We start from the raw sequence: 23,380 nt of genomic DNA on the forward strand, positions 1-23,380 counted from the left end.
GTAACTTAAAGGGCCAAATTGTATGTTATTTTCAACGTCAATTCGCGGACCGGAAGTGGGCGGGGCCGGAAGCGGACCGCGGACCGCAAGTTTGGACATCCCTAAAGTAGAATGTAAATAATGTAAGTTATTTATTCTTAAGTACCGGTACCGGTCCACGGCCCGGGGGTTGGGGACCTCTGCTCTAAAGTCTGTGTGTGTGTGTGTGTGTTACAGTGCTGCAATGACCCAGGCAAAGTCCAGAGCTCAGCCTGGCTGAAATGCTGTGGTGGGACCTGAAAACAAATAAAAATACTCCAAAAAGCATCAACAGCACAAACTTGATTTAAAGGTTAATTCAGTGACTCAGTTGGTAACAGTGAAAAACCTCTCCCTTTATAAATCAGCATCCACCTGTCTGCCAAAGAGGACACGCCCCTAACCTTAAAACTGGACTCACAGAGCCCCCAGTGGCCATTAGAGGACCTGCATTCTTATCTCATGCTGGAGGTCGAGGTGTTCTATAAACTTGTGACGCTTCTTGGTTTTTTCTAGAAAGTGTGATTCTGTTTCAAGGGACTTTAAAGTCTTTTGGTTTCCTCGTGGTTTGATACATTTCATTGTTCCTTATCATTTATAAATAAAATATTTGAAATAATGTTACTTCCTGTGCCCCCCTGAATTTGATGTAAGGCTTGTAACAGTATTTCTTTATAATTTATTTATTGTTCTTGGGCGATAGTAACCAGCTTTCTATTGGAAGTATTCTGATTACTGTCTAATTTACATTAACTATTTTTCCCCATTTTAACCTATTTCCAAGTGAGCGATTACCAGAGGTGGCAAAAGTACTGACATTCTGTACTTAAGTAGAAGTACAAGTACTTGTGTTAAAAAATACTTTGGTAAAAGTCGAAGTACTGGTTCAACTTCTTTACTTAAGTAAAAGTAAAAAAGTACAGGCTCTGAAATTTACTCAAAGTAAGAAAGTAAAAGCTCTTTGGAGGACGTTTCTACCTGCTATTTTTGTGTAAAGCTAACTGAACCTTATTATATATTATTGTAATATATAAAATAATACATGAGAACACAAACGTTATTCCATCTAAATTTTTATTCTAATGAATGTACTCAGCTTGAATCACAAACTGTGAAAGGGAATTTAAGCACAGCTTTATTCTCTGTGTCCTCCATAGCAGAGGGTGACTGTGTCTCCACCTAAACACCAACATGAGGATACTCAGGGGTTACAGTGGGATTCAGAAGGTGGAGGAACCCTAAGATCAGCTGTAGTGGCTCTGCATGGGGAGAAGAATCACAGCTTTCTATTGTAGCTGCAGTAAATGATGTTAATGTGCAGGCTGTGATCAGCTGACCTGCTGCTGCTGCTCTGAGGTTTACTGCTCTGTGTGGATGAAGTGAACTCACAAAGATGTAACCCAGTATTTCACAGCTCTCTGAGCTGATCTCCATCCCCTACACTGACAGCATACAGGCTGTAGAAATGTTGGATTCAGTGAATGAATCTCAGCATCAGCAGCTTTGATTCAAACTCATCTCTGCTGCACTGATGTAACCTGTAACTCTGACCATGAACACAAACACTGTGCTCCAGTCCAACACAGAGCTTTACTGTAAATACAGTACAACAAGATAACCTGTTTATTACGTACTAAACTGCAGTATTTTCATACAATCTTTGAATAACACAAAGTCAGCATACTTCAGTTTATTTTCCAGTCCTTACCTTTAAATCTAACCTCTTCTTCCTCTCCTCTTTCTCCATCTCTGAGTGAACTTCTCTCTCTTTGCTCTCCCTGAAATACAGCAGCTCTTCTTTTAGCTAGCAGACACACTGTGTGACAAACTGCACACACTTTGTGTGTTTGCTGATATTTGTTGAGCATTTAAAAACGTTGCATTTACCTGCCACACGTTACTCCCTTTATGCTCGCTCCTCTTCAGTAGCGCTAGCTAAGCTGTTTATGTGCCGCGAGCATAACTTACGGACTCGGTCCGGCCCGCTGTGACCCCTGATTATAGCGCTATAAATGAGACATTAATTACATGGGTTTGTGTATTTAATCCCTTTGTACCCGATAAGCCCCGATGATGGAGGATACGCCAGTATGATTGTCTCTTATATGTTAATATTCCTCCGGCTCAGATCGCTTGATGACTGACGGCGCACTGACCGAAAACGCAAACTTCTCCCTGACGTGTTAAAAAGTAACGAGTCTGTTTTGAAAATGTAAGAAGTAGAAAGTACCGATACTTGTGTAAAAATGTAGGGAGTAAAAGTAAAAAGTACTCAGAAAAATAAATACTCAAGTAAAGTACAGATACCTAAAAAATCTACTTAAGTACAGTAACGAAGTATTTGTACTTCGTTACTTCCCACCTCTGGCGATTACTATAATTATCATGCAGTTTTCCTTTTTTTGTTTTTCTTCATTGCATAATCTGGATCTCCCTTTCAGCTGTGGATGTTTTATATTATTTAGGTGGAGGTCATAAATCAGGCATTCTTGTCTTTTTTTCCTTTGCTGTGACTTTAATGTCTTTGTTCATTTTTCACTTGTTCAAACAAATGAAACTGAGCAGTTTTCCTCCTCTGTCTCGTTTCTCAGTCAGCAGTTTCTCTGCGTTTGTTTTTCTTCTTTCACACTAACTGCTTCTAATTAAAACTATCACTGCCATAATCTCATTACGTGTAATCTAATCTGGACTCACTCGTATGCCTGTCAGACATTTAGAAAGGGGGAAAAAAGTCCTGAAACTTCTCATTGTGGGATCATTTGTTTGGCCTCAGAGTTTGGATCCATTTCCCACGCTGAAAAAAACCGCTGTGAGTGATGTGTAAAGGCTCAGCTTGTGTTTGTTTTGGTAAAAATTTGTCGAATCCTCACAGGAATAATTTCTGAAATCAGACTGGAAAGTTTGAAAATGCAGCTTGCAGAATGACAGAGAGGAGGTCAATACAGGGCTGTGTGTTACACATTATTAGCAGTAAGTAGAGGCAGCTGGTGACTGAAGGGAGAACCATCCTGTGTGGCAAAATGATAAAATATTAAAATCACACAGACGATAAACTTCAGGGACATCATTTAAAATGGTATTTGTGAACAGGGCCAATTTTACCCCTGATTAATATCTGATCACATGACCTCTGTGACCACAAAGGAAAATTTTTGACAAGCTTACAAATTTCTTATTTTTTCCTGGGACTTTCTGACAGCTGACAACACTAATATGTGTAAATACCATAGACTGTATATAAAAGATGGACATAGCCACCATTGCTGTCCACATATATTTTGAAGCCTCAGGCCTGGGGAGGGAGCTCGAAGGAGAGCGTCTGGTGGTTGGGCATTAGCCCATGGTGCCTAGCCAGCCACAGCCCGAAGAGAAGACATGGACCCACCCTCCTGTAGGCCCACCACCCACAGGAGGTGTCATAGGGGTCGTGAGCAATGTGTGTTGGGCAGTGGCCAAGGGCGGAGGTAGGGATGGCACGATACCACTTTTTAATGTCCGATAGCGACACCGATATTTTACATTTGGCTATCGGCCAATACCAATATAAATCCGATATTTAAAATTGATCCAGATATTTAAAAACATTAAAAAAAAAAAAAAAAGTCAACAGTCTCTCACACAACAAAATCAAAGTCTTTTAGTTGTCCCACATACAAGACTAAGGACCAGGGCGGGCAGAGCTTTTTAGGCAGTGGCACCAAAGCTCTGGAACTGTTTACCACTCCAGCTCCATTTAGCTGACTCTGTGGCATCATTTAAAAAAATAGTTGAAAACCTCTCTGTTTAACCAGGCTTTCTGGTTTCTGACTTTATTTCCTTCTGCTCCATCTGAGCTCGCCGGCTCCGCCTCTTTGCTTGTGCAGACAGACTGCACATAAATCAGCTGACTGCTGCAACAGCAGCTGCAATAGCAGCTGAATTGCGCTCACACAACAGCAAGATTGCGCTCACACAACTGGGGGCTGTGTGAGCGCAATCTTGTAATTCTTTATATTCACAAGCATTGTCCTAAATACGTTTCTACTGCAGGTCTATATTTAGTCACAAATCAGGGATTCAAGTATCAAAAATATTTTGACGGGGAAGGGGTCCTTCCGGTACTGGACAGTCACCAGTGCTAATAGCTGCGCTCGCTAGCAGTATGTCCGGGAGCTGAAGTAGAGAAAAAAAATATTAACAGCTGATTCTCAGCACAGCGAGCACAACACACAAACAAGGCAGAGAGCGGTGGAGGCGGAAAAACATGTCAGCGATGATCTCTCAGAACTTTATAAAATCTGAGGAGGGGTTTTTTCTAACTCCTGATCCTCCACTTCATTCCAGTAGGTGGCGGTAATGCAGCTCTAAGCTGGTTTGGTCAACCGCAAACCCACAAGAAGAAGAAGACGACAGAGCCCTGTAATGCAGCTAATGTGAGCGAAACGTTATTTAATGTATTGGATTACATTTTTTATTTCTTTCCGATATCCGATCCAGTAATTTAGGCCAGTATGGGACCGATACCGATACTGAATATTGGATCGGCGCATCCCTAGGCGGAGGCTCTGGTGGACCGATCCTCGGGTATCGAGACTGGCTATTGGGACATGGAATGTCACCTTTGTGGTGGGGAAGGAGCCTGAGCTGGTGCGTGAGGTCGAGAGATACTGCCTAGATATAGTCAGGCTCACCTCAGTGCATGGCCTGGGCTCTGGAACCAGTCTCCTGGAGAGGGACTGGACTCTGTTCCAGTCTGGAGTTTCTCTCAGTGAGAGGCGGCGAGCTGGGGTGGATATTCTTGTATCCCCATCGCTGCCTGTATGTTGGAGTGTTCAGCAGTAGACAAGAGGGTTGCTTCACTGCGCCTTTGGGCCGGGGAACGGGTCCTGACTGTTGTTTGCGCTTATGCACCGAATGACAGTTCAGAGGATCCACTCTTCTTGGAGTCGCTGGGCGGGGTGCTCTAGGGTGCTCCATCCGGTGACTCCGTCGTCCTGCTTGGAGACTTCAACGCTCACGTGGGCAATGACATTGAGACCTGGAGGGGCGTGACTGGGAGGAACGGCCTGCCCGGCCTGAACTCGAATGGTGTTTTGTTCTTGGACTTCTGTGAAAACCACAGTTTGCCCATAATAAACACCATGTTCCAACATGAGGATGTCCATAAGTGCATGTGGCACCAGGACACCCTAGGTCGCAGGTCAATGATTGATTTTGTAATCGTATCATTAGATCTGTGGCCATATGTTCTGGACACTCAGGTGAAGAGAGGAGCTGAGCTGTCAACTGATCACCACCTGGTGGTGAGTTGGAACAGGTGGTGGTGGGGGGATGCTGGACAGACCTGGTGCACCTAAACGTATGGTGAGGGTGCGCTGGGAATGCCTGGCAGAGGCCCCAGTCCACAAGATCTTCAACTCCCACCTCCGGCAGAACTTCAACGGTATTCTGAAGGAGGCTGAGGACACTGAGTCAGAATGGACCATGTTCCACACGTCCATTGTTGAGACTGCTGCTCAGAGCTCTGGCTGCAAGGTGGTTGGTGCCTGTCATGGTGGTAATCTTCGAACCAGATGGATTGAAGGGAGCCATCAAGCTGATGAAGGTGAGTTTGGCGAGGCCATGGAAAAAGACTTTCAGACGGCCTCGACGCAATTCTGGCAATGCCAGGGCCATGTATATGCCAGGGTGCTGGAAAGGAGGGTGCGCCCATTAGTCAAATCTCACATTCAAGAACAATGCTGTTTTCGTCCTCTTGAAGATATTTGAGTGTGCGTGGGAGTTTGCCCATCCAGTCTACATATGTTTTGTGGACTTGGAGAAGGCATTCAACCACGTCCCTCGGGGGGTGCTGCGGGAGTATGGGGCGTCTGGCCTGCTATTGTGGGCAGAGATGTATAAAGTACTGGAGTAGAGGAGTGGAGTAGAAGTACAAGTACTATATCAAAAAATTGACTTGAGTAAAACTTGAAGTGTTCTTTCAACACCATACTCAAGTGGAAGTACAGAAGTACTAATTTTTTTTGGTACTTAAGTATTGCAAGTAGAAGTATTTAAAAAATTGCTACTCAAGTACCGAAAGTACAAGTACAATTAAAAGTACAAGTACTGTGTATATTAAAGAAAGGCAGTCAAAAGTTTGATTATCATTGTTTATATTATTTCAAACATTTGAAAGGCACAATGTATTTGGCTGAAGCTGGAGTACAATGATAAAAGGCCATACAAGTGTTTACAAACAAACAAACACAAATAAAACATGTCAAAAGGCCAGAGGGGCAGTCCACAGAGCAGCTAAAAGACAAACCTGGACAAGATGTTCCTGGAACGTCATCCATCTCGATATCGGACAGTAAGCTGACGCGTTTTGTCCTCAATACTTGCAAGCAACAGCGCAAAAGGCGGAGACGAAGCCTGCGTTTTTTTTATAGGCTTGATCGCTCAAATCGCCCAATGATGAGCCAGCTTCATAAACCGTGACAGCGCCATCTACCGCTCTGGCATTGATACTATGACTTGGGGATGATTAATAACGTTTTCATAATAGTAACGAGTAACGATTCAGCACGTGAAAAATGTATCGGAGTAAAAGTATTAAAATAATCAAAAATATATAGTGGAGTAAAAGTGAAAGTAGGGGAAAAAATATGTACTCCAATAAAGTACAGATACTGCATTTTAGTACTTAAGTACAGTACTTAAGTAGTTCTACTTCGTTACTATACATCTCTGGTTGTGGGCCACTCAGTACAACTGCAGCAAGAGCTTGGTCCGTATTGCCAGCAATAAATCAGACTTGTTTCCTGTGGGTGTTGGACTTTGCCAGGGCTGCCCTTTGTCACTAATTCTGTTCATAATTTTTATGGACAGAATTTGGTTGAACACCTTATTGGCTCGGTTTTGCAGCTGAGTGAAATTAGCACCTCTAAGTGTGAGGCCATGGTCCTCAGCCGGAAAAAGGGTGGAGCGCCCAGTCCGGCTCAGGGACAAGTTGCTGCCCCAGGTGGAGGAGTTTAAGTATCTCGGGGTCTTGTTCATGATTGACGGGAGAAGAGAGCAGGAGACTGACAGACAGATCAGGGCTGCGTCTGCAGTGATGCAGATGCTGCACCGGTCTGTCGTGGTAAAGAGGGAGCTGAGTGTGAAAGCGAAGCTGTTGATTTACCAGTCGATCTACGTCCCTACCCTCACCTATGGTTATGAGCTTTGGTCTGGGCTTCTCTGCTTAGGCTGCTGTACTGCGACCTGGCCCTGGATAAGTGGGAAAAAGATGGTGGAAGGATAAATAAACTACTGTGCAGTTGTTAGAAGGGGGAAACCATCCATAGAGGCCAAAACCTTTTTCTTTTTTGTAACTATGTTGTAAACATACTTATTTCTGCTCTAAAGCTGGGCATTTGAACAGGAGAACTATGGGGAGTGGTGACTCACTTTTGGAGTCAGCCTTCAGTGGCCACTAGAGGAACTGCAGTTGGTAAATTAGAAGTTAACCCTTTAACACGGAGCGTATCGCCACCAACATTTTGCATCACTGTAAATAAACAATGTTTTGTCCTATCGGAAAATATTCTAATGGTTTCTGAAAGATAAGAAATCACGCTTCATGGCCAACATGTGATTACTGTGATAATTTAAATAGGAGAGAGGAGAACCTGAACATGATTTACTGATATGCAGAATTTAATGTATCTATGCGGTGGTTAGACTCTGATGGCCCATCATGGCAGAACAGAATCTCAGCGGTGATATGAATTAGGGGGGTACCCCCCGGGGTCTAGATGCTGTTGGTGGTGAAGATAAAGATGGAAGCTTGGATGGAGCACTTGGGTGAGGCAGAGATGGGAGGAGCAGCACGATTTAAAGTACCCAGAGTGGAGGCTGATTGGCTTGAAGAAGGCCGGCACAAGGATGATTGGGTGAGAGCAGTGATGACAGTTTTGAGTTTGACAGCGTGTGAAAGCAGAAGAGACAAATAGCTGAACACCCGGGAACGCAGACTGAGGAGTGAAAACAGATCTTCATTATTAAACTAATATATGCGCTTCATTTCACTCATGCCCACACACACACACACACACACACACACACACACACACACACACACACTCTGTAGAGGGCGGTGGAGGCGTGGAAAAGTGACGATACACTTGGTGTTAAAGGGGTAAAGTCAACAACCACGAGCTGAGTTTTGACAGCAAACATATTTATTTATATGCTTAATTTAAAAAAAACTCCCACAGCTTCAGGGAGTCAGCAGGCAGATTGTTTTTCCTTCGATATCTCAGGACAGCACCTTCAGACATGGGAGCAGAGGCAATTTTCTTTTTTATTTCTCACCAAGTAAGCGAAGAAAGGAAGTTCAACAAATTCCACAGAAATAAAAATTCTTAAATTTCTCTGTCTTAATGTCTTCGTTAATGTGGTGCAACTGATTTGATGATGTCGATCCTTTTCCATGATTTCAGGTAAGTTTCAGTAAGCGACAATAAGACCACAGAGAGCGTCACTGACAAGAATCCAAACTGGACATCAGCTTTATTTCCTCTGGAACAGCCTTTTTGGTTTTTCATCTCATTTTGTTAATCTTTAAAAAAAAAGGGAGAGGAGTCGAAGGAATCATGCAAACAAGATCGAGCTGAAAACGGACTCCGAGGAGACTTCCTGTTTGACATTACAGAGCAAATGATTATCATCATCATCATCATCATCAGAGGCCCTAAGAACATTTCACTCTCTGTTCAGCTCATTTTCAGGGTTTAACCCTCAAAATGCAGTGGGACTCTACTCAAAAAATGATCATCTTTTTAAACACTTGAACACAGTAAAATTTTCATATTGCCTAAAATATTTTTAGCATTTGATTTAGAAACATCTGTTGATGCTAAATTTGTCTCTGGGTTGGGTTAAAGTCCGTCCTCTGAACAGGAAGTGAATGTCCTCAGAGCTCATTTTGTCCCAGTTTCACTTCATATAAAAATCCATAGTTTGCATTTTTCTATATACATCATTGTGAATAGAGCGATCTTTCATTCAGGTGCAAAACTGTTTCACTTTTAGGAACACAAGTCTGCCCGTGTGTGAGGGGCACCTCTGTCCTGATGATCAAAACATCTGGACTTATCATCTTTATTTCCTCCAAGCAGAGAAATAAACACCCTGAAATATCAGAATGTGGCCCAAAGATCAGATCACAAAAATGTGTTTTTCCTGAGCATTTGGCAAGTGGTTGCTGAAATAGTGAAATTGGTTGCAACGAGGGCGCAGTACCAAATCCTCCCTGTGATGGCTTTGTCTGCCAGCAGGCTGTTGCTGCCACCTGTAGGTTACATGAATGACACGGACTCGTCTGCAAACACTCTCTGTTTAGTTGCCAAGTGGTGGTGAAACTGTGAAAAGTGAGGTGCAAACCAGAAATGAGGACCTTCAAAAGTAAAATTTGCACCTTTGGAAACATGCTGGTTTCAGCAGTAAGGTGCAGCTTTTTCTTTGAAGGCAAACGTGTTCCCTTTGCACCTTTCACAGGTTCACTACCTCTCCACGAGAAGTTGGCAAGTGTTTGCAAACAAGTCTGCAACCTGTAGCTGAGCACAGCAACCTTCTACAGACCAAAGCAACCTACAGCAACCACTCGCCAACCAGTTGGGTTTTTTTTCCTGGCAACATGTGGTTACCAGATAGACTCAGTGGTCTCTGGGCCTGTGCGACTGTGCCTTTAACAATCATTTTGCCAGCACAAACTCACCAACTGGTCAGGGAATACATATTTTTACCTAACGATTGCTGGTTGCCAGGGGGTCTCTGACCGGTCTGAAGGTGCTCCTGACCTCTGAGACCTTTGTGTGATAAAAGTAAAATAGTTTCCCTGCAGTGAAACATCTGTTTTAGTTTTGGTTTGGACAGCAGTTACACCGACTCTGCCAGTGTTTGGAAAGAGAAACTACAGTTTTCAGATTATTATTTTTGTTAAAGCTTTTTTCAACGATCAGGCACGAAACCCTTTTTGGTGTTCATGTGTTATTAACTGTGCTTTCACTTGTTTTAATAAAAGTGTGTCGTTAAGACACGGGACTATTTACACATCTGAGATCTGAGTGGATTCAAAGTTGCGTTGCAAATATATACGAAACAACATGAGATTTTTATCACATTTGTGCCTCATCTAAAAAAATACGAACAGATGTTTAATATAAGAAAACGATGGAAACACATGCTGTGCCAACTTCATATTAAAACTTTTTTCTTTATGAACTGTATGATTATTTCTATAAGAAATCACATCCATCATTGCTGTGCTGCTTCCCTCTTTTCTTCATCATCTCAAGTATTAAATTATAAACATTTTAAAACAAAAGTGCCTGAAGCTGATATGAGGAAGAAGATAAATATAATTTGTTTTTGTTTTTTTTACAGTTTCTTTGTGTTTTGTTCATTTTTGTCGTTGTTCGCTGTTTGCTTTGGTCGCGCCCTCCTTTGGCATCGCTGTTCCAAAAAGAAAAAAGAAGTAAAGCTACAGACAGACCATCAGTCTTAATATTTTTGGTATTTCATTGTTTTTGTCCCAGTTTCAGGAAAAAGTTTTCTTTGGAGGGAAACCTGTTATGGATTTCGAAAGGTCCCCAATAAATATTCAAAAGTTTGTGAGTCCGTCTGAATCTCTGCGGAGAAAAACAAAGATCTTTGGTTTGGTTGAATCCAGCAGGATGAACGGGCCTTTCACGTTGCTCCTCTCCAGAAAACAAAGTGTAAACAGTCAGACAACATTCACACCAAGACAGATGCCCCCCCATCCACACTCAAATATGTGTTTCAGGTGTTCTCACCTACACACGGTTTGTTTCCAGATGAACTTTGTGTGTTTTCAGACACTGAACATGATATTAAAGTTATTGTTTTTTCACTCGTTAGATAACGACGTAAAAAGGAACTTTTAACGCAGCACCGAATACAGAGAAAAGCTGCGGATGCTCCACCGTTCAGGCAGAAAGGCCAAAAAAATTCAGCCCAAATAAAAAGTCGAACTGATCGGAGACGAAGACGAAGACTTCCATGCTGAAGACCCAAAATCATAGAACGTAGGGATGTGGATATTGGTTCTAATGAAGGTTGGCAGTTTGGACACATTTCACGCATGCTTTCTTTACATCTGTGGTTCCCAAAGTGTGGGCCGCGGCCCACCAGGGGGCCATGAGGGTGCTGCAGGAGGGCTGCAGTAATAACAGAAATTTGGTTTGAAATTACTCACAAGTGAGATTTTGGGGTTTTTCAGTGGGCTGCAGAACTCTTGACTTTGGGAACCGCCGCTTTCCTGGTTTCAACCACAAACTGAGGTCCACGTGAACGAAAAGTTACGACAGCCGCAGCGCTTTCGCTCACGCTCTTTGGTTCAAAGCTTTTATTGCATTTTTGAGGTAACATTGTTTTTTCACTTCTTCTGTCTCTGCATCTGAAGACTGAGACTGAGCAGAGAAGGGAAACAACAGCAGAGCGGAGTAAACACGCTCACTCTGAGCTGAAATGAGACGCACATGCTCAGTTTCTCCGATCTTACACGCCGGCCTCCAGGTAAGTCTCAGCACAACCCTCAGATGTACACAGACTCTACTGCATTATATTATATTGTGTGTCTAATCAAGTTATCACACTAAATACTGTCATGGCCAAACGTTTTGCCAGTGGCACAAATTTTGCTGCTTTAGTTTTTTTAGATTTTTTTTTTTTACACAGTGAAGAACAATGACAAGCATTTCAGAGATTTTTATTGGCATATAAATCTAATTTATGCAGAAAGTTGCACCGCAGTGGAAAAACCTTTGGCCACTGTTCACCTGCCTGTGCAGCCCACAGCCCCACTCATGCAGCCGATCTCACGCAGACACACCACTTAGATGCTAAATGAATTAGCAGCTGTCTCAGCTGTTTTTTGACCATTTCAGCTGTTACCATAGTGAATGCAGACTGATGCTCCTCAGGAGCTGGAAACATGGAGGTTTGAAGGTGTTTGATGAAGTCTCAGCATGGATGTGAGGCCCAAACTGAGAGAAAAAGACGCACTTTCATATTTAACTGCCTCAATGTGGATGCGGTCTCAGTCGGGAAACAGTCGGGTTAATCCACCTCGATGGACTCGCTGGTCTCGTTCACAGGTTTGCACTCGTTGGGAAGTCGCTGATGGCGGCTGAGCTGCGTGGCCTGTGTGAAGCTGCGGTCGCACCGCTCACACCTGACGTACAAACGCACACACAAAGACACACAAAAGACAGATGAGAGAGATTAGAGGAGTCTGCATTAGGAACACAGCTGAGGAGAAAGACACTTAGACAAAACCTTTAGATCTGCTGACACACACACACACACACACCTCTCCCTGTTAACTCTAATATCCAGTGACAGTATAAAGTGTGTGTGAGGCCCAGTGGAGCAGCAAGCTATAATTGTTGCCCTGATCCTCACAACCTGACCGACAAATTACACACAGTCCAGCTGTCAATAATCTATCAGGCGGCTGAGGAGGGTGTTTCCATCTCACACACTTTAACACACACTCAGATGTATCCAGGCCCGATAAGGCAGTGTCACTGTCACTTTCAATAGAAGCACAGGAGAGACGGAGCTTTTAGTCAGAGCTGGGGGGGGGGGGGGTTAGGGGGTAATTTAAATGTATATAAATGTGTGTGTGTGTGTGTGCTGGGGGGGGTCTCTTCAAAGAGAAAGCTGTGTGGAGATATTGGACTTAGCAGCCCTGAAACAGGACTAACATGCTGTTAGAGGGACAGATGGGTGGAGGGGACGGAGGAGGTACAGGAGGAGAGACGTGCACTGAACAGCAGTCGTTAGCAATTCTTTAAATAAAGGTTTTCCTCATTAAACCTCATAAACACAGCACTCACTGTGGTCATAATTTTATGACGGTTTGTGTCACTGCACTCTCATCACGAGCTCCACACACAGCAGCAGCATCACTGGATGTAGGCGTGCTCAGTTACACAAAAAAAAACTAAACTCATGATTATTCACGTCAATAATAATGAAAGAATGTTGTGTTAAAAAAGGTGTCTTAGTCAGAGAGTGCTTCATGAAAGATGGACGCAGCCACAGTGATGAAGCAGCGTGTTCGGGATCTGCTCGGAAGGCTTCGAGCTGCAGCCGTGTTTGTTCGGATACGAGCTAATGACACGGCCCCGCATTATTCCAGCGAAAATATTCCCAAAGCCGCCAACACCACCAAGATGCCCACTTCAGTGACTTGAATTAGCACACACCTGTCAATCAAAGTGGCCACGCCCCTAACTTCAAGCTTCGGGAAATAAAAAAACTCAGTTTTTATTAAAGGGAAACCTTCCATAATCTTTGATACGCTGTAAACATTTCTTCTGTTTAACGAGGGAGTCTTTAATGATCGTCTCACTTCAGAGTCTGCCTCAAGTGGCGATGAGAGGAACTGCAGTTTTTGGCATGAGCATTTTACTAAAATCAGACAAAAAAACAATAAATATTGCCACCATTGATGTGTGGACAGTTGGCACGGTTAACTGACATTTGCCTGTTAACCTTTTGCTGGCATTTTAAATCATTTCTCCTAATATTGTCGATAGACATCTCAAACCCTTCTCATGAAGGAAACGCTGCAGCGGCTGAGAGCTGCACAGCTCTCCCCGATGTCTCAGACACACCTGATAAAGAAGTGCTGAGAACGCTTCTGCAGGGAGGCACCGCTGCAGTAATGTCTGAAGCTCTAAAATAAACACAAACTTCTGGTTAAGCTTCAGTAAAATCAGGATGACAGAAACTTCCCATCATGCAACAGGACCTGAGTGTGTTTCTGTGATCACATGAACTCTGTAAGTGTGTGCGTGAGGACCAGACCGAGCACATGGATCTCCCGGTTCTCATTTTCTAAATTTTCTTGCAGCACAAGAAAAAGAAACCAGACTGCTCTGCCCTAAGGTGGACGCTCCTGCTGTCGTTTGTCTGCAAACGCATAAAACCACAGCAGCTGCTGACATCAAAGCTCCTCTGAAGCGTCTCTGTCACAGCCACTTATCCAGCAGGACAGACACGAGGACGCCCCCGCCGGCGATCGACCCGCAGGCGTCCGTTAGCGGCCGCCGCCTCCTTCTCTCAGCGGGGAAAAATAATGTTGAGCTGTTTGTCCTGACAAAATGACAGAGGCCGCTTTAATCACTTTCCCTCAAGGATCAGTGAAGTTTCAGCTCACCTCTTATCTTAATCTCATCTGTACAGATGTGGTGGAGCGGGAGATAAACACGTGCAGACTGTGCTCAGTCACAGACTGATAGAAAGTGAAGGGCTGAAAGAAGCAGAGACAAGAAGTCTCCATTTACTGCTGAGGCAAAACTCTGACACACCTCTACTACAAAATCACACTCACAGCTGGGAAATGTGCAAGTCCGGTTAGTGAGACCTCTTTCCTGAGGGAATATCTTTGAAAATAAATCAGGATCTAACTATGTGCTGCTGGAATAACCACATTCCAGCAGCACATAGGGGGAAAATCCACATGAACTCCACCTCTAGCTGGAAGGTCTGAGCTGTTGACGTCACACAGGAAACATAACAGATCAAACTTAATTCATTAATGTGCAAAATCCTGGAACCTGTTTGGGCCATTATCATGAAGCATTATCTAAATTAATTTTAATAATAATGGTACAATAATATCTGCATAAACAGGATCATATCCAATAAAAAGGTCTTTTAAAATGTGTTGAATTTGTCCCAAAATAAATGTGATCATATTCTTTGCACTGAAGATGTGTGCATGCAATGCAGAGCATCAAACACTGCCGCTGTGTCTGATCACTGCAGTCGCAGACCCACACAAACAGTGTCCTTTAGTTTAAATATTTGCAACATTACACATCGATAAGTGATGGGTAAGAGTCTGTCAGGTCTTTGTGCTCACTGTTAGCTGGAGGAAATATCTTCCCGTGGTTTGACCCAAAATACGGTCCTACACGAAACCTGCAGGTTCAAAATGAGGCTTAGCCAGTGCGTGTGAACACTGAGGGACCTTTTCGTCAATAGTTTTACATCCTCACTGCGTATAACTTTGGATACTGTGGCTCCTCTGAAAAGGAAAGCTTCAAATCAGAAGTGCCTGACTCCGTGGTATAATTCACAAACGCACAGCTTAAAGCAGATAACCCGAAAGCTGGAGAGGGAATGGCGTCTCACTAAATTAGAAGATGCTCATTTAGCCTGGAAAAAGAGTTTGTTGCTCTATAAAAAAGCCCTCCGTAAAGCTAGGACATCTTACTATTCATCATTAATTGAAGAAAATAAGAACAACCCCAGGTTTGTTTGCAGCACTGTAGCCAGGCTGACAAAGAGTCAGAGCTCTGTAGAGCCGAGTATTCCTTTCACTTTAACTAGCAGTGACTTCATGGATTTCTTTACAAATAAAATTTTAGACATTAGAGAAAAAATTATTCATAACCATCTCAAAGATTATTCTTCATGTTCGGCTGCTTTCAGCACTGCTGGTATTTGTTTAGACTCTTTGGCTCCAGTTGATCTTTCAGAGTTAACTTCAATAGTTACTTCCTCCAAACCAGCAACATGTTTGTTAGATCCCATTCCTACAAGAAGTCTTTCCAATTATTGATGCTTCAATCTTAAAAATGATCAATCAGTCTTTATTAGTTGGCTATGTACCACAGACCTTCAAGGTGGCTGTAATTAAACCTCTGCTTAAAAAGCCATCACTGACCCAGCTGTCTTAGCTAATTATAGGCCAATCTCCAACCTTCCTTTTCTCTCAAAGACTCTTGAAAGAGTAGTTGTAAAACAGCTAACTGATCATCTGCAGAGGAACGGTTTATTTGAAGAGTTTCAGTCAGGTTTCAGAATTCATCACAGTACAGAAACAGCATTAGTGAAGGTTACCAATGATCTTCTTACAGCCTCTGACAGTGGACTCATCTCTGTTCTTGTCCTGTTGGACCTCAGTGCAGCTTTTGATACTGTTGACCATAACATTTTATTACAGAGATTAGAGCATATTATAGGTATTAAAGGTACTGCACTGCAGTGGTTTGAATCATATTTATCTCATAGACTCCAATTTGTTCATGTAAATGGGGAGTCTTCTTCACACACTAAGGTTGATTATGGAGTTCCACAGGGTTCTGTGCTAGGACCAATTTTATTTACATTATACATGCTTCCCTTAGGCAGTATTATTAGAAAGCACTGCATCAATTTTCATTGTTATGCAGATGATACTCAGATTGTTATGCAGATGATACTCAGCTTTACCTATCAATGAAGCCAGATGAAACATCCTTTCTCAGAGTGATGCTGAAAAGCTCATTCATGCATTTATTACTTCTAGGCTGGATTATTGTAATTCATTATTATCAGGCTGTCCTAAAAGCTCCCTGAAAAGCCTTCAGCTGATCCAAAATGCTGCAGCTAGAGTACTGACAGGGACTAGAAAGAGAGAGCAGATTTCTCCCATATTGGCTTCTCTTCATTGGCTCCCTGTTAAATCTAGAATAGAATTTAAAATCCTTCTCCTCACATACAAGGTCTTGAATAATCAGGCACCATCTTATCTCAAAGACCTCATAGTCCCATATCAAACCAACAGAGCACTTCTCTCTCAGACTGCTGGCTTACTTGTGGTTCCTAGGATACTTAAGAGTAGAATGGGAGGCAGAGCCTTCAGCTTTCAGGCCCCTCTTCTGTGGAACCAGCTCCCAGCTTGGATTCAGGAGACAGACACCCTCTCTATTTTTAGGATTATGCTTAAAACTTTCCTTTATGATCAAGCTTATAGTTAGGGCTGGATCAGCTGACCCTGAACCATCCCTTAGTTATGCTGCTATAGGCCTAGTCTGCTGGGGGGTTCACATAATGCACTGTTTCTTCTCATTCACCTTATTTACTTTGTTTATACTCCACTCTGCATTTAATCATTAATTGATATTAATCTCTGGCTCTCTTCCACAGCATGTCTTTCTCTCCCCTCAGCCCAACCGGTCACAGCAGATGACCCCCCCTCCCTGAGCCTGGTTCTGATGGAGGTTTCTTCCTGTTAAAGGGAGTTTTTCCTTCCCACTGTCACCAAGTGCTGCTCATAGGGGGTCGTTTTGACTGTTGGGTTTTCTCTGTATTATTATAGGGTCTTTACCCACAATACAAAGCGCCTTGAGGCGACAGTTTGTTGTGATTTGGCGCTATATAAATAAAATTGAATTGAATTGAATTGAATTTAATAAATGTGTAACGAGTCCTTTATTGCTGGAATTCTTCTGTGATTCTGATTCTTCAGTCCGAGCTCCAGTTTGTTGTTTCCTGCAATAAAACTACGCTTGAATTTCTGTTGTGTCCTGTGAGTCCGGCGTCCTGGGTCCATCCTCGATGGAGGGTACTCCCAAAAACTGCAGTTAGCTTGCTAACTAGACCGCTCTCTCGGATAAATATGGTCACTTCTGCCTCCACATACACTAAGATGACTGAGACCAAAATGCTAACGCAGATGACCAACAGCCATCTTTTATATACAGTCTGGGGTCAGTTGCAGTAACCTGCTGTGTCTCAGCACCGACTCCAAAGAACTGAGAGCAGTAACAGAGGTGCTGTTAATGAGAACAGGCTTAAAGTACCTTTCAAGGTAAATTCAGCTCAACTCAATTTTATTTATTAAGCGCCAAATCACAGCACACAGTGTGCTTATATTTTTTATATTAAGACTGTACAATAATTACAGAGACGACCCGTCAGTCAAACGGCCCCTTCTGCTAACTTATCCAGATGAACAAAGTTCAGTGTCACTCAGTCTGTTCTTCATCTGATACAAATACAGTTTTCTACTACAAACCTTCACCTTGGAGAAGCAAAAAAAAAGAAGACAGATTTAATACACGTTTTAAAGTCTGAATCAGAATCAGTGTTATTGTATGTGGACTGCAGTAATGAGGAAATGGATCCAGGACCTGTGGCTGTGCAGACGGGCTTTGGTTAGTCCTGAAAACTTGATAAGCTGATGACATATTAGACTGTTTTTGTTTTACTGGCTCTGGATTATATTACATTATAATAATGAAGCCTTATGTACTGCTTTCACTGTAATGATTTTAGGGCCAGTTCCAGCTAAACTACAATTGTTATTACTTTACACACTGAAGACCGACAAACTTTTCCTCCTTTTTGACCTCCAAAGAATGAAGTTTGATCTCTCGCTGACTCAAAAATAGCTTATTAGAAATGAGGTAGAAACATCACTAATGTTCTGATAGCTGGAGGCTGGCTGAGCTGAACAAAAGACACTAACAGAAAACAGGAGCATCTGCCTAAAACTCTCTGTCTTCGGTTCCCAGGCTGTAGCTGAAAGCCAGGATGGTGTTTCTCTGAGCAGAGCATAGAGGAACAGAGGAGGCACCTCCACAGTCCAGTGAGCATCAGCGCTGAAAAGCTGCCGACTAGGGTTTAATCCCGGGATCCGGGATTCCCGGGAAATGCGATCAGAACCATTTCCCGTTTCCCGGGAAACGTTAGACGGGAAACCGGGAAAAAAGTCGCGCGCGTCGATTTGACTTTCAGAAAGAAAAGAAAGCTTCAGAAAGTTAAATTTAAGGAAATATTGAGAGAAGGGTTCGTTTAATGCGAAAAGCATTACTCTTCATTTCAGGCACGTTCAGCCTCCGTTTAAGGCTTCAGCCTTCATCTCAAGCGTTTTAATAGAGGTATTAAACAGTTGTACTTTTTTCCTCTTTAATTTGTTGAAATCGTAGGCAATGTGTTTACCCTAAGGTATTTTGTATTATATAATTCTATATTATTATATATTGTTATATTGCATTATATAGCCTATAAAATATGCCTGCCCTGAACAATAAAGAAATATCTGTTTAACTTCGAGTGTTTCTTTTCCTCGTTTGCAGCGGCTTACTAACAATCATGAATTAGGATACGGGCCTAATGGGTGAAGAAATTATCATGAAATAGATTGCTTTAACATATTTCGCTTTTAAAATGGAGTTGAGTAAAATGTATATTTTTTAGGCTATAAGGATTGGCCAGTTTTTCAATAGACGATTCACAGCGAACCTACTTAAACCCTCAGACACGGTGTTATAAATTTGCTGTTGCCAGAATGGCAATGACCAAGTCGTAGTGCATTACTCAAGGCCCTGTGTTATGTCATATTATAGTGAAGTACGGTAGTTCACTTTTCAATGACTGTTACAGCGTTCCACTGGTGGAGATATAGCGCAACAGATGTCGCCACGACAGCGTGGCTGAGCCTTTATCAATGCTGTGGAGATGAACCGTATTGTTTTGCACCAGCAGTTGTAAAATAGCTTGGTATAATTCCATGTACAATGGAGGAATATTCGAATTATATTTGTTAAGGAAGTGTTGAGGAACGATACAACACCGCATAGCTCGAGCACTCGAATGTCCAGATGTAGGTTTTATTGCGTTAATCAAGCCGACGTTGCCCCCTACTGGGCATAACAGGACATAGCTGGAAAGCTACCTCTACAATATCACAATAGGTTAAGGCCGACACAGGCTACAGAAGGGCTAATTAAAATAAAAAAATAAATAAACTTTTTCCCGGGATTCCCGGGAAATGGCTCGTCATTTCCCGGGATTTGATTCATGTCATTTTCGGGAAAAATATTAAACCCTACTGCCGACCACACAGAATCGTGACCTCCTCAGCGGGAAAATAAAGTTGAGCATTTTCCTCGTGACAAAGTGACAGTGGCAGCTTTAATCTATCCGCCGCAGCGTCCGAAAGGAGATAACTCCCCGAGGCCATCGACCCGCTAAAGATTTCTGACGCACGTCCATGATTGTCTTTGTCCCGCTCTGCCTCCACCGAGACTCTGAAGTGCTGATGAAAAGCTTCGGGGGTTCCTCTGATTGCTTATTAAGAATGCTGATTTGGTTTAATCGCCGCCGCTTGTCGTTTCCCTTTTTACGCCACGATCTCTTGTTCCTCCTCGCTCACTCACCCGTCTCACCTCTTCACTCTCCACGTCAATGATGACTTTGGATTTCTCTGATTGCTTATTAAGAACGTTAATTTGTTTCCCCCCCATGTTCCCCTGATGCCAGTCATTGCACCTCTTATTTTACTTTCTTCTCTTTCTTTTCTGTCTCTCACTCTTCACCCTCCCCTGAATGCTGACCTCTTCATCCACTGGGGGAATCCTTACTGTCCTCTGCTGCTGATTAGAAGACAGGATGACAACAGCAGCATCCAGGAGCCTCTAACTGGAGTCTGGCTCAGCCTCTAATTATATTAGCCTTCAGCGAGTTAAAAAAAAGAAATAAAAAATGGAAATGAGCAGCAGCGTGTGGAGATTCATTACCACACACTGCTGCTGTATTTACACTGCTGATGCTCTCTGATTTACAACGAGCAAAACACAGGAACAAGCAGAGAGTTCCCTCAGTGTTAAACATTACAGGCATCAAAGGTCAGAGGTCACAGCAGCCTTGATGAAAGGGAATATTCCACAGAAGAATCATGAATAATGGAAAAGGGCTGGACAGCGTAATAACGAGCTGCAGAGAAAGGGCTCTGATCACTTTTATCTAAATAAATATGCTGAGCGATCGAACCTCTTCAGGGTGTCCTCGTCTGCCCAGGAGACATGCTGACCTGAACCGCCACAACAGGCTCCCTCCTGAATGACCGAAGTCCTCACAGCATCTCTGAGGGTTAGGGTTAACCCTTAGACGCCCTTTGGAGGAGGCTCATCACTGCTGCGTTCTCAGCAGAGATGAGCCAGATCCACCCAGAACTCGTGGACACGGGTCGGGGTAAGAAAGCAGATCAATGCTTCAGTTTCACACTCGTGCTAACGCTAACCCTTCGCCATAGCAGACCAGTACAATCGCCCGCTGTGCTCTTAGTACGAGATCCCGAGATACTTAAACTCCTCCACCTGATGCAGCAGCCTGTCCCGGAGGGGACACTTCATCCTCTTCTGAGAACTTTGGCCTCACATTTAGAGGCTTCAGTACATATTATTTATTATTTTAAAGCATGTGTGTGTAAATCTGTGGGAAACAGCAATCACTGCTACCATCATATATTTATACATTTCCAGGATTTGGTGATGAAATTAGCAATGCTAATGAGAGAAGTGATGGTTTCAGAGTGCTGGGGGTGGTTCAGCACCCAGACAAAGCAGATGTGAACTCTTTAAAAACGTATTAATCATTTTATGATTCCACAAATTTTATGTCATTGATTCATATCAGGCTCATATGGGAACATAACTGCTATAATTTACCATCTGGTTTAACTAAACATTTGGATTCACAGTTTATTTCAGAGCCTGATATCAGAGGAGATCCCTGTTGATAATTAGCAGTTTATGGGTTCACATAAAAACAGTCCATGCTGCCTTTGACCCTTATACTGTTCTGGATGCAGTTTATATGGGACTCGTGCTACCTGCCTATGACCTCAGAGAGAGACACAGGACTCAAACAGTCTGTGGAAGAAATCAGTAACAGCAAAGATGGTGTTCAAAGTTATTTTAGAAGCAGTGAAATGAATGCTAACTGCCTGGGGGTGCTGCTGGAAGGATTTTGGTGGTAGTGACAGTTAGGAGCAAATCAGGTGGAATTAGCTGGGTTGTTTTTTGCAGTGGGCGGCAGGAACGAGCAGGGTGGGTGGTTTTTATGGTGTTTGGGGGTACTCACTGTTACTTACTTGAACGGCTTCTCTCCTGTGTGCGTGCGGATGTGGTTGTTGAGCGTTGTGGCACCAGCGAACGCCCGGCCACAGTATCCACATTTGAAAGGACGGTCGCTGGAGTGCGTCACTACATGGTTCCTCAACTCTGACGGCTGGGAGAAGGACTGGGAGCAGTGGCCACACTGGTATGGCCTGAGAAGGACACAGAGAGTTGGAGAGATGTAGATACACTGTAGATTAAATATGGATGTTGCTTCCTGATGCTGCTGAATGCCTTAAACCTGCATTATTTCTAGTGGCCAGCAGGAGGCACCGACTCTGGTTGCAAAAGAAGTCTATGTGAAAAGGACCGTCCTGCTCGCTGGAGCTACGAACTCAGCAAACCAGATGTGACAAAGTGTGGCTCTGACTGAGAAACTGACACTGCATGCTCAAAGGCAACATATATAAGCTAAATCATACGGTGCTTTAGAGGGCCGTTTGCCTCTGAAGGGGAGCACAATTTATAAAATGCATTTATAAAATGTAGATTTTAAAGTAGTGACCGAGTCAGCAGGAAAGTGTTTGTGGTCATGTGAGCTGAAGCGTCATTTTCTCATGGACTTTTATACTTTCAGATCCCTTTCTGCAATCAGAGGTGTCGCCCCCTGCTGGCCTGATAGGTAAGATTTTCTTTTGTTAGCAGCTCTGTGATGTTTTTACAACAACATGACAAACACCTGCTTCTTCCTCCACTGGAAGGAACTCGGACGCCGTTGAAACGTGAAAATGATGTAGTTCCCACTGCCAAGCCACAAGTTAGCTTTTTTTTTTAGTTTTTTTTCCTTTGCAAAGCTTATTTACACAACACGCGCTTGCGTGGAGGGACTCAGTGGGATGCACCGCAAGATTTGTTCATTATTTACAAAACGGCCGATGTGAGAGGCTTTGTGTGGACTGACGACGAGGTTGGATTGCTGCTGCATACAACACTCAATTACAAAATGGCAAAAACACAAGAAAAGTTTGACTGTAAATCGCACTAGTCGAAGTTCGCTGAAACACTCGTGAATCCTACCTCTAACGACTGTTTTTCATCGACAGTGTAAAACTGTGGCGCTTCCAAAAAGCCTCGTATTCATCCGTTTACACGGATACGCAGGCCGGTGCATTTCTGAAAGGCGCCACTCTGGACCCCGTTTCCAAAACGCACAGTTTTCACTCCGTTCTCGTGTAAACGGGAGGGCGAAACGCATCAAAACGACGCTGTTTTTATTTTGAAATGGTGTCGTGTAAACGGGGCCTCGGATTTTGTGGGTTTGTTGTTGTTTGCTTCAGCAACAATGAGGCACAGATGAAGTGTAACTGCAGTGAACAACACAAGTCACCACAAAATGGAAATTAACAGGCATGCTGTTTACACAGAGAAAAACAACTCACTAAAAAGCAATATGTATAAACACACACACGCACACACACACAGGGGGCAGGGGGACACCGCTCCGTAAGCATGGCAGCCTGACCCTCATCAACAATGCAGGCTCAGATCATGACTGGACCATTTATCATGGTGTGTGTGTGTGTGCACGCGCGCACTGCTATTCTTCACACACACACACACGCACAGGTGTGTGTGTGTGTGTGTGCACGCGCGCATGTGTCTGTGCGTGTGTGTGTGTGAAGAATAGCAGTTACAGAGAATGAGATAGAAAG

General features: G+C 43.3%; 1 protein-coding gene across 1 annotated transcript in view; it reads right to left on the reverse strand.

Annotated features, from left to right (window-relative positions):
- Window positions 1–11,827: 11,827 nt before the first annotated feature.
- The window catches only part of prdm6 (PR domain containing 6), a 157,896-nt gene continuing 146,343 nt past the window's right edge, over window positions 11,828–23,380 (reverse strand). The window contains exons 8-9 of the mRNA XM_030725678.1: window positions 21,704–21,880; window positions 11,828–12,217 (exon numbers count right to left, since the gene is read on the reverse strand). Coding sequence (XP_030581538.1) covers window positions 12,103–12,217; window positions 21,704–21,880 — 292 coding nt within the window. The 3' untranslated portion in view covers window positions 11,828–12,102. The remainder of the gene's footprint in view (window positions 12,218–21,703; window positions 21,881–23,380) is intronic.

The sequence above is a fragment of the Archocentrus centrarchus genome, unplaced genomic scaffold (assembly GCF_007364275.1).
Source record: "Archocentrus centrarchus isolate MPI-CPG fArcCen1 unplaced genomic scaffold, fArcCen1 scaffold_68_ctg1, whole genome shotgun sequence".
NCBI lineage: Eukaryota > Metazoa > Chordata > Actinopteri > Cichliformes > Cichlidae > Archocentrus > Archocentrus centrarchus.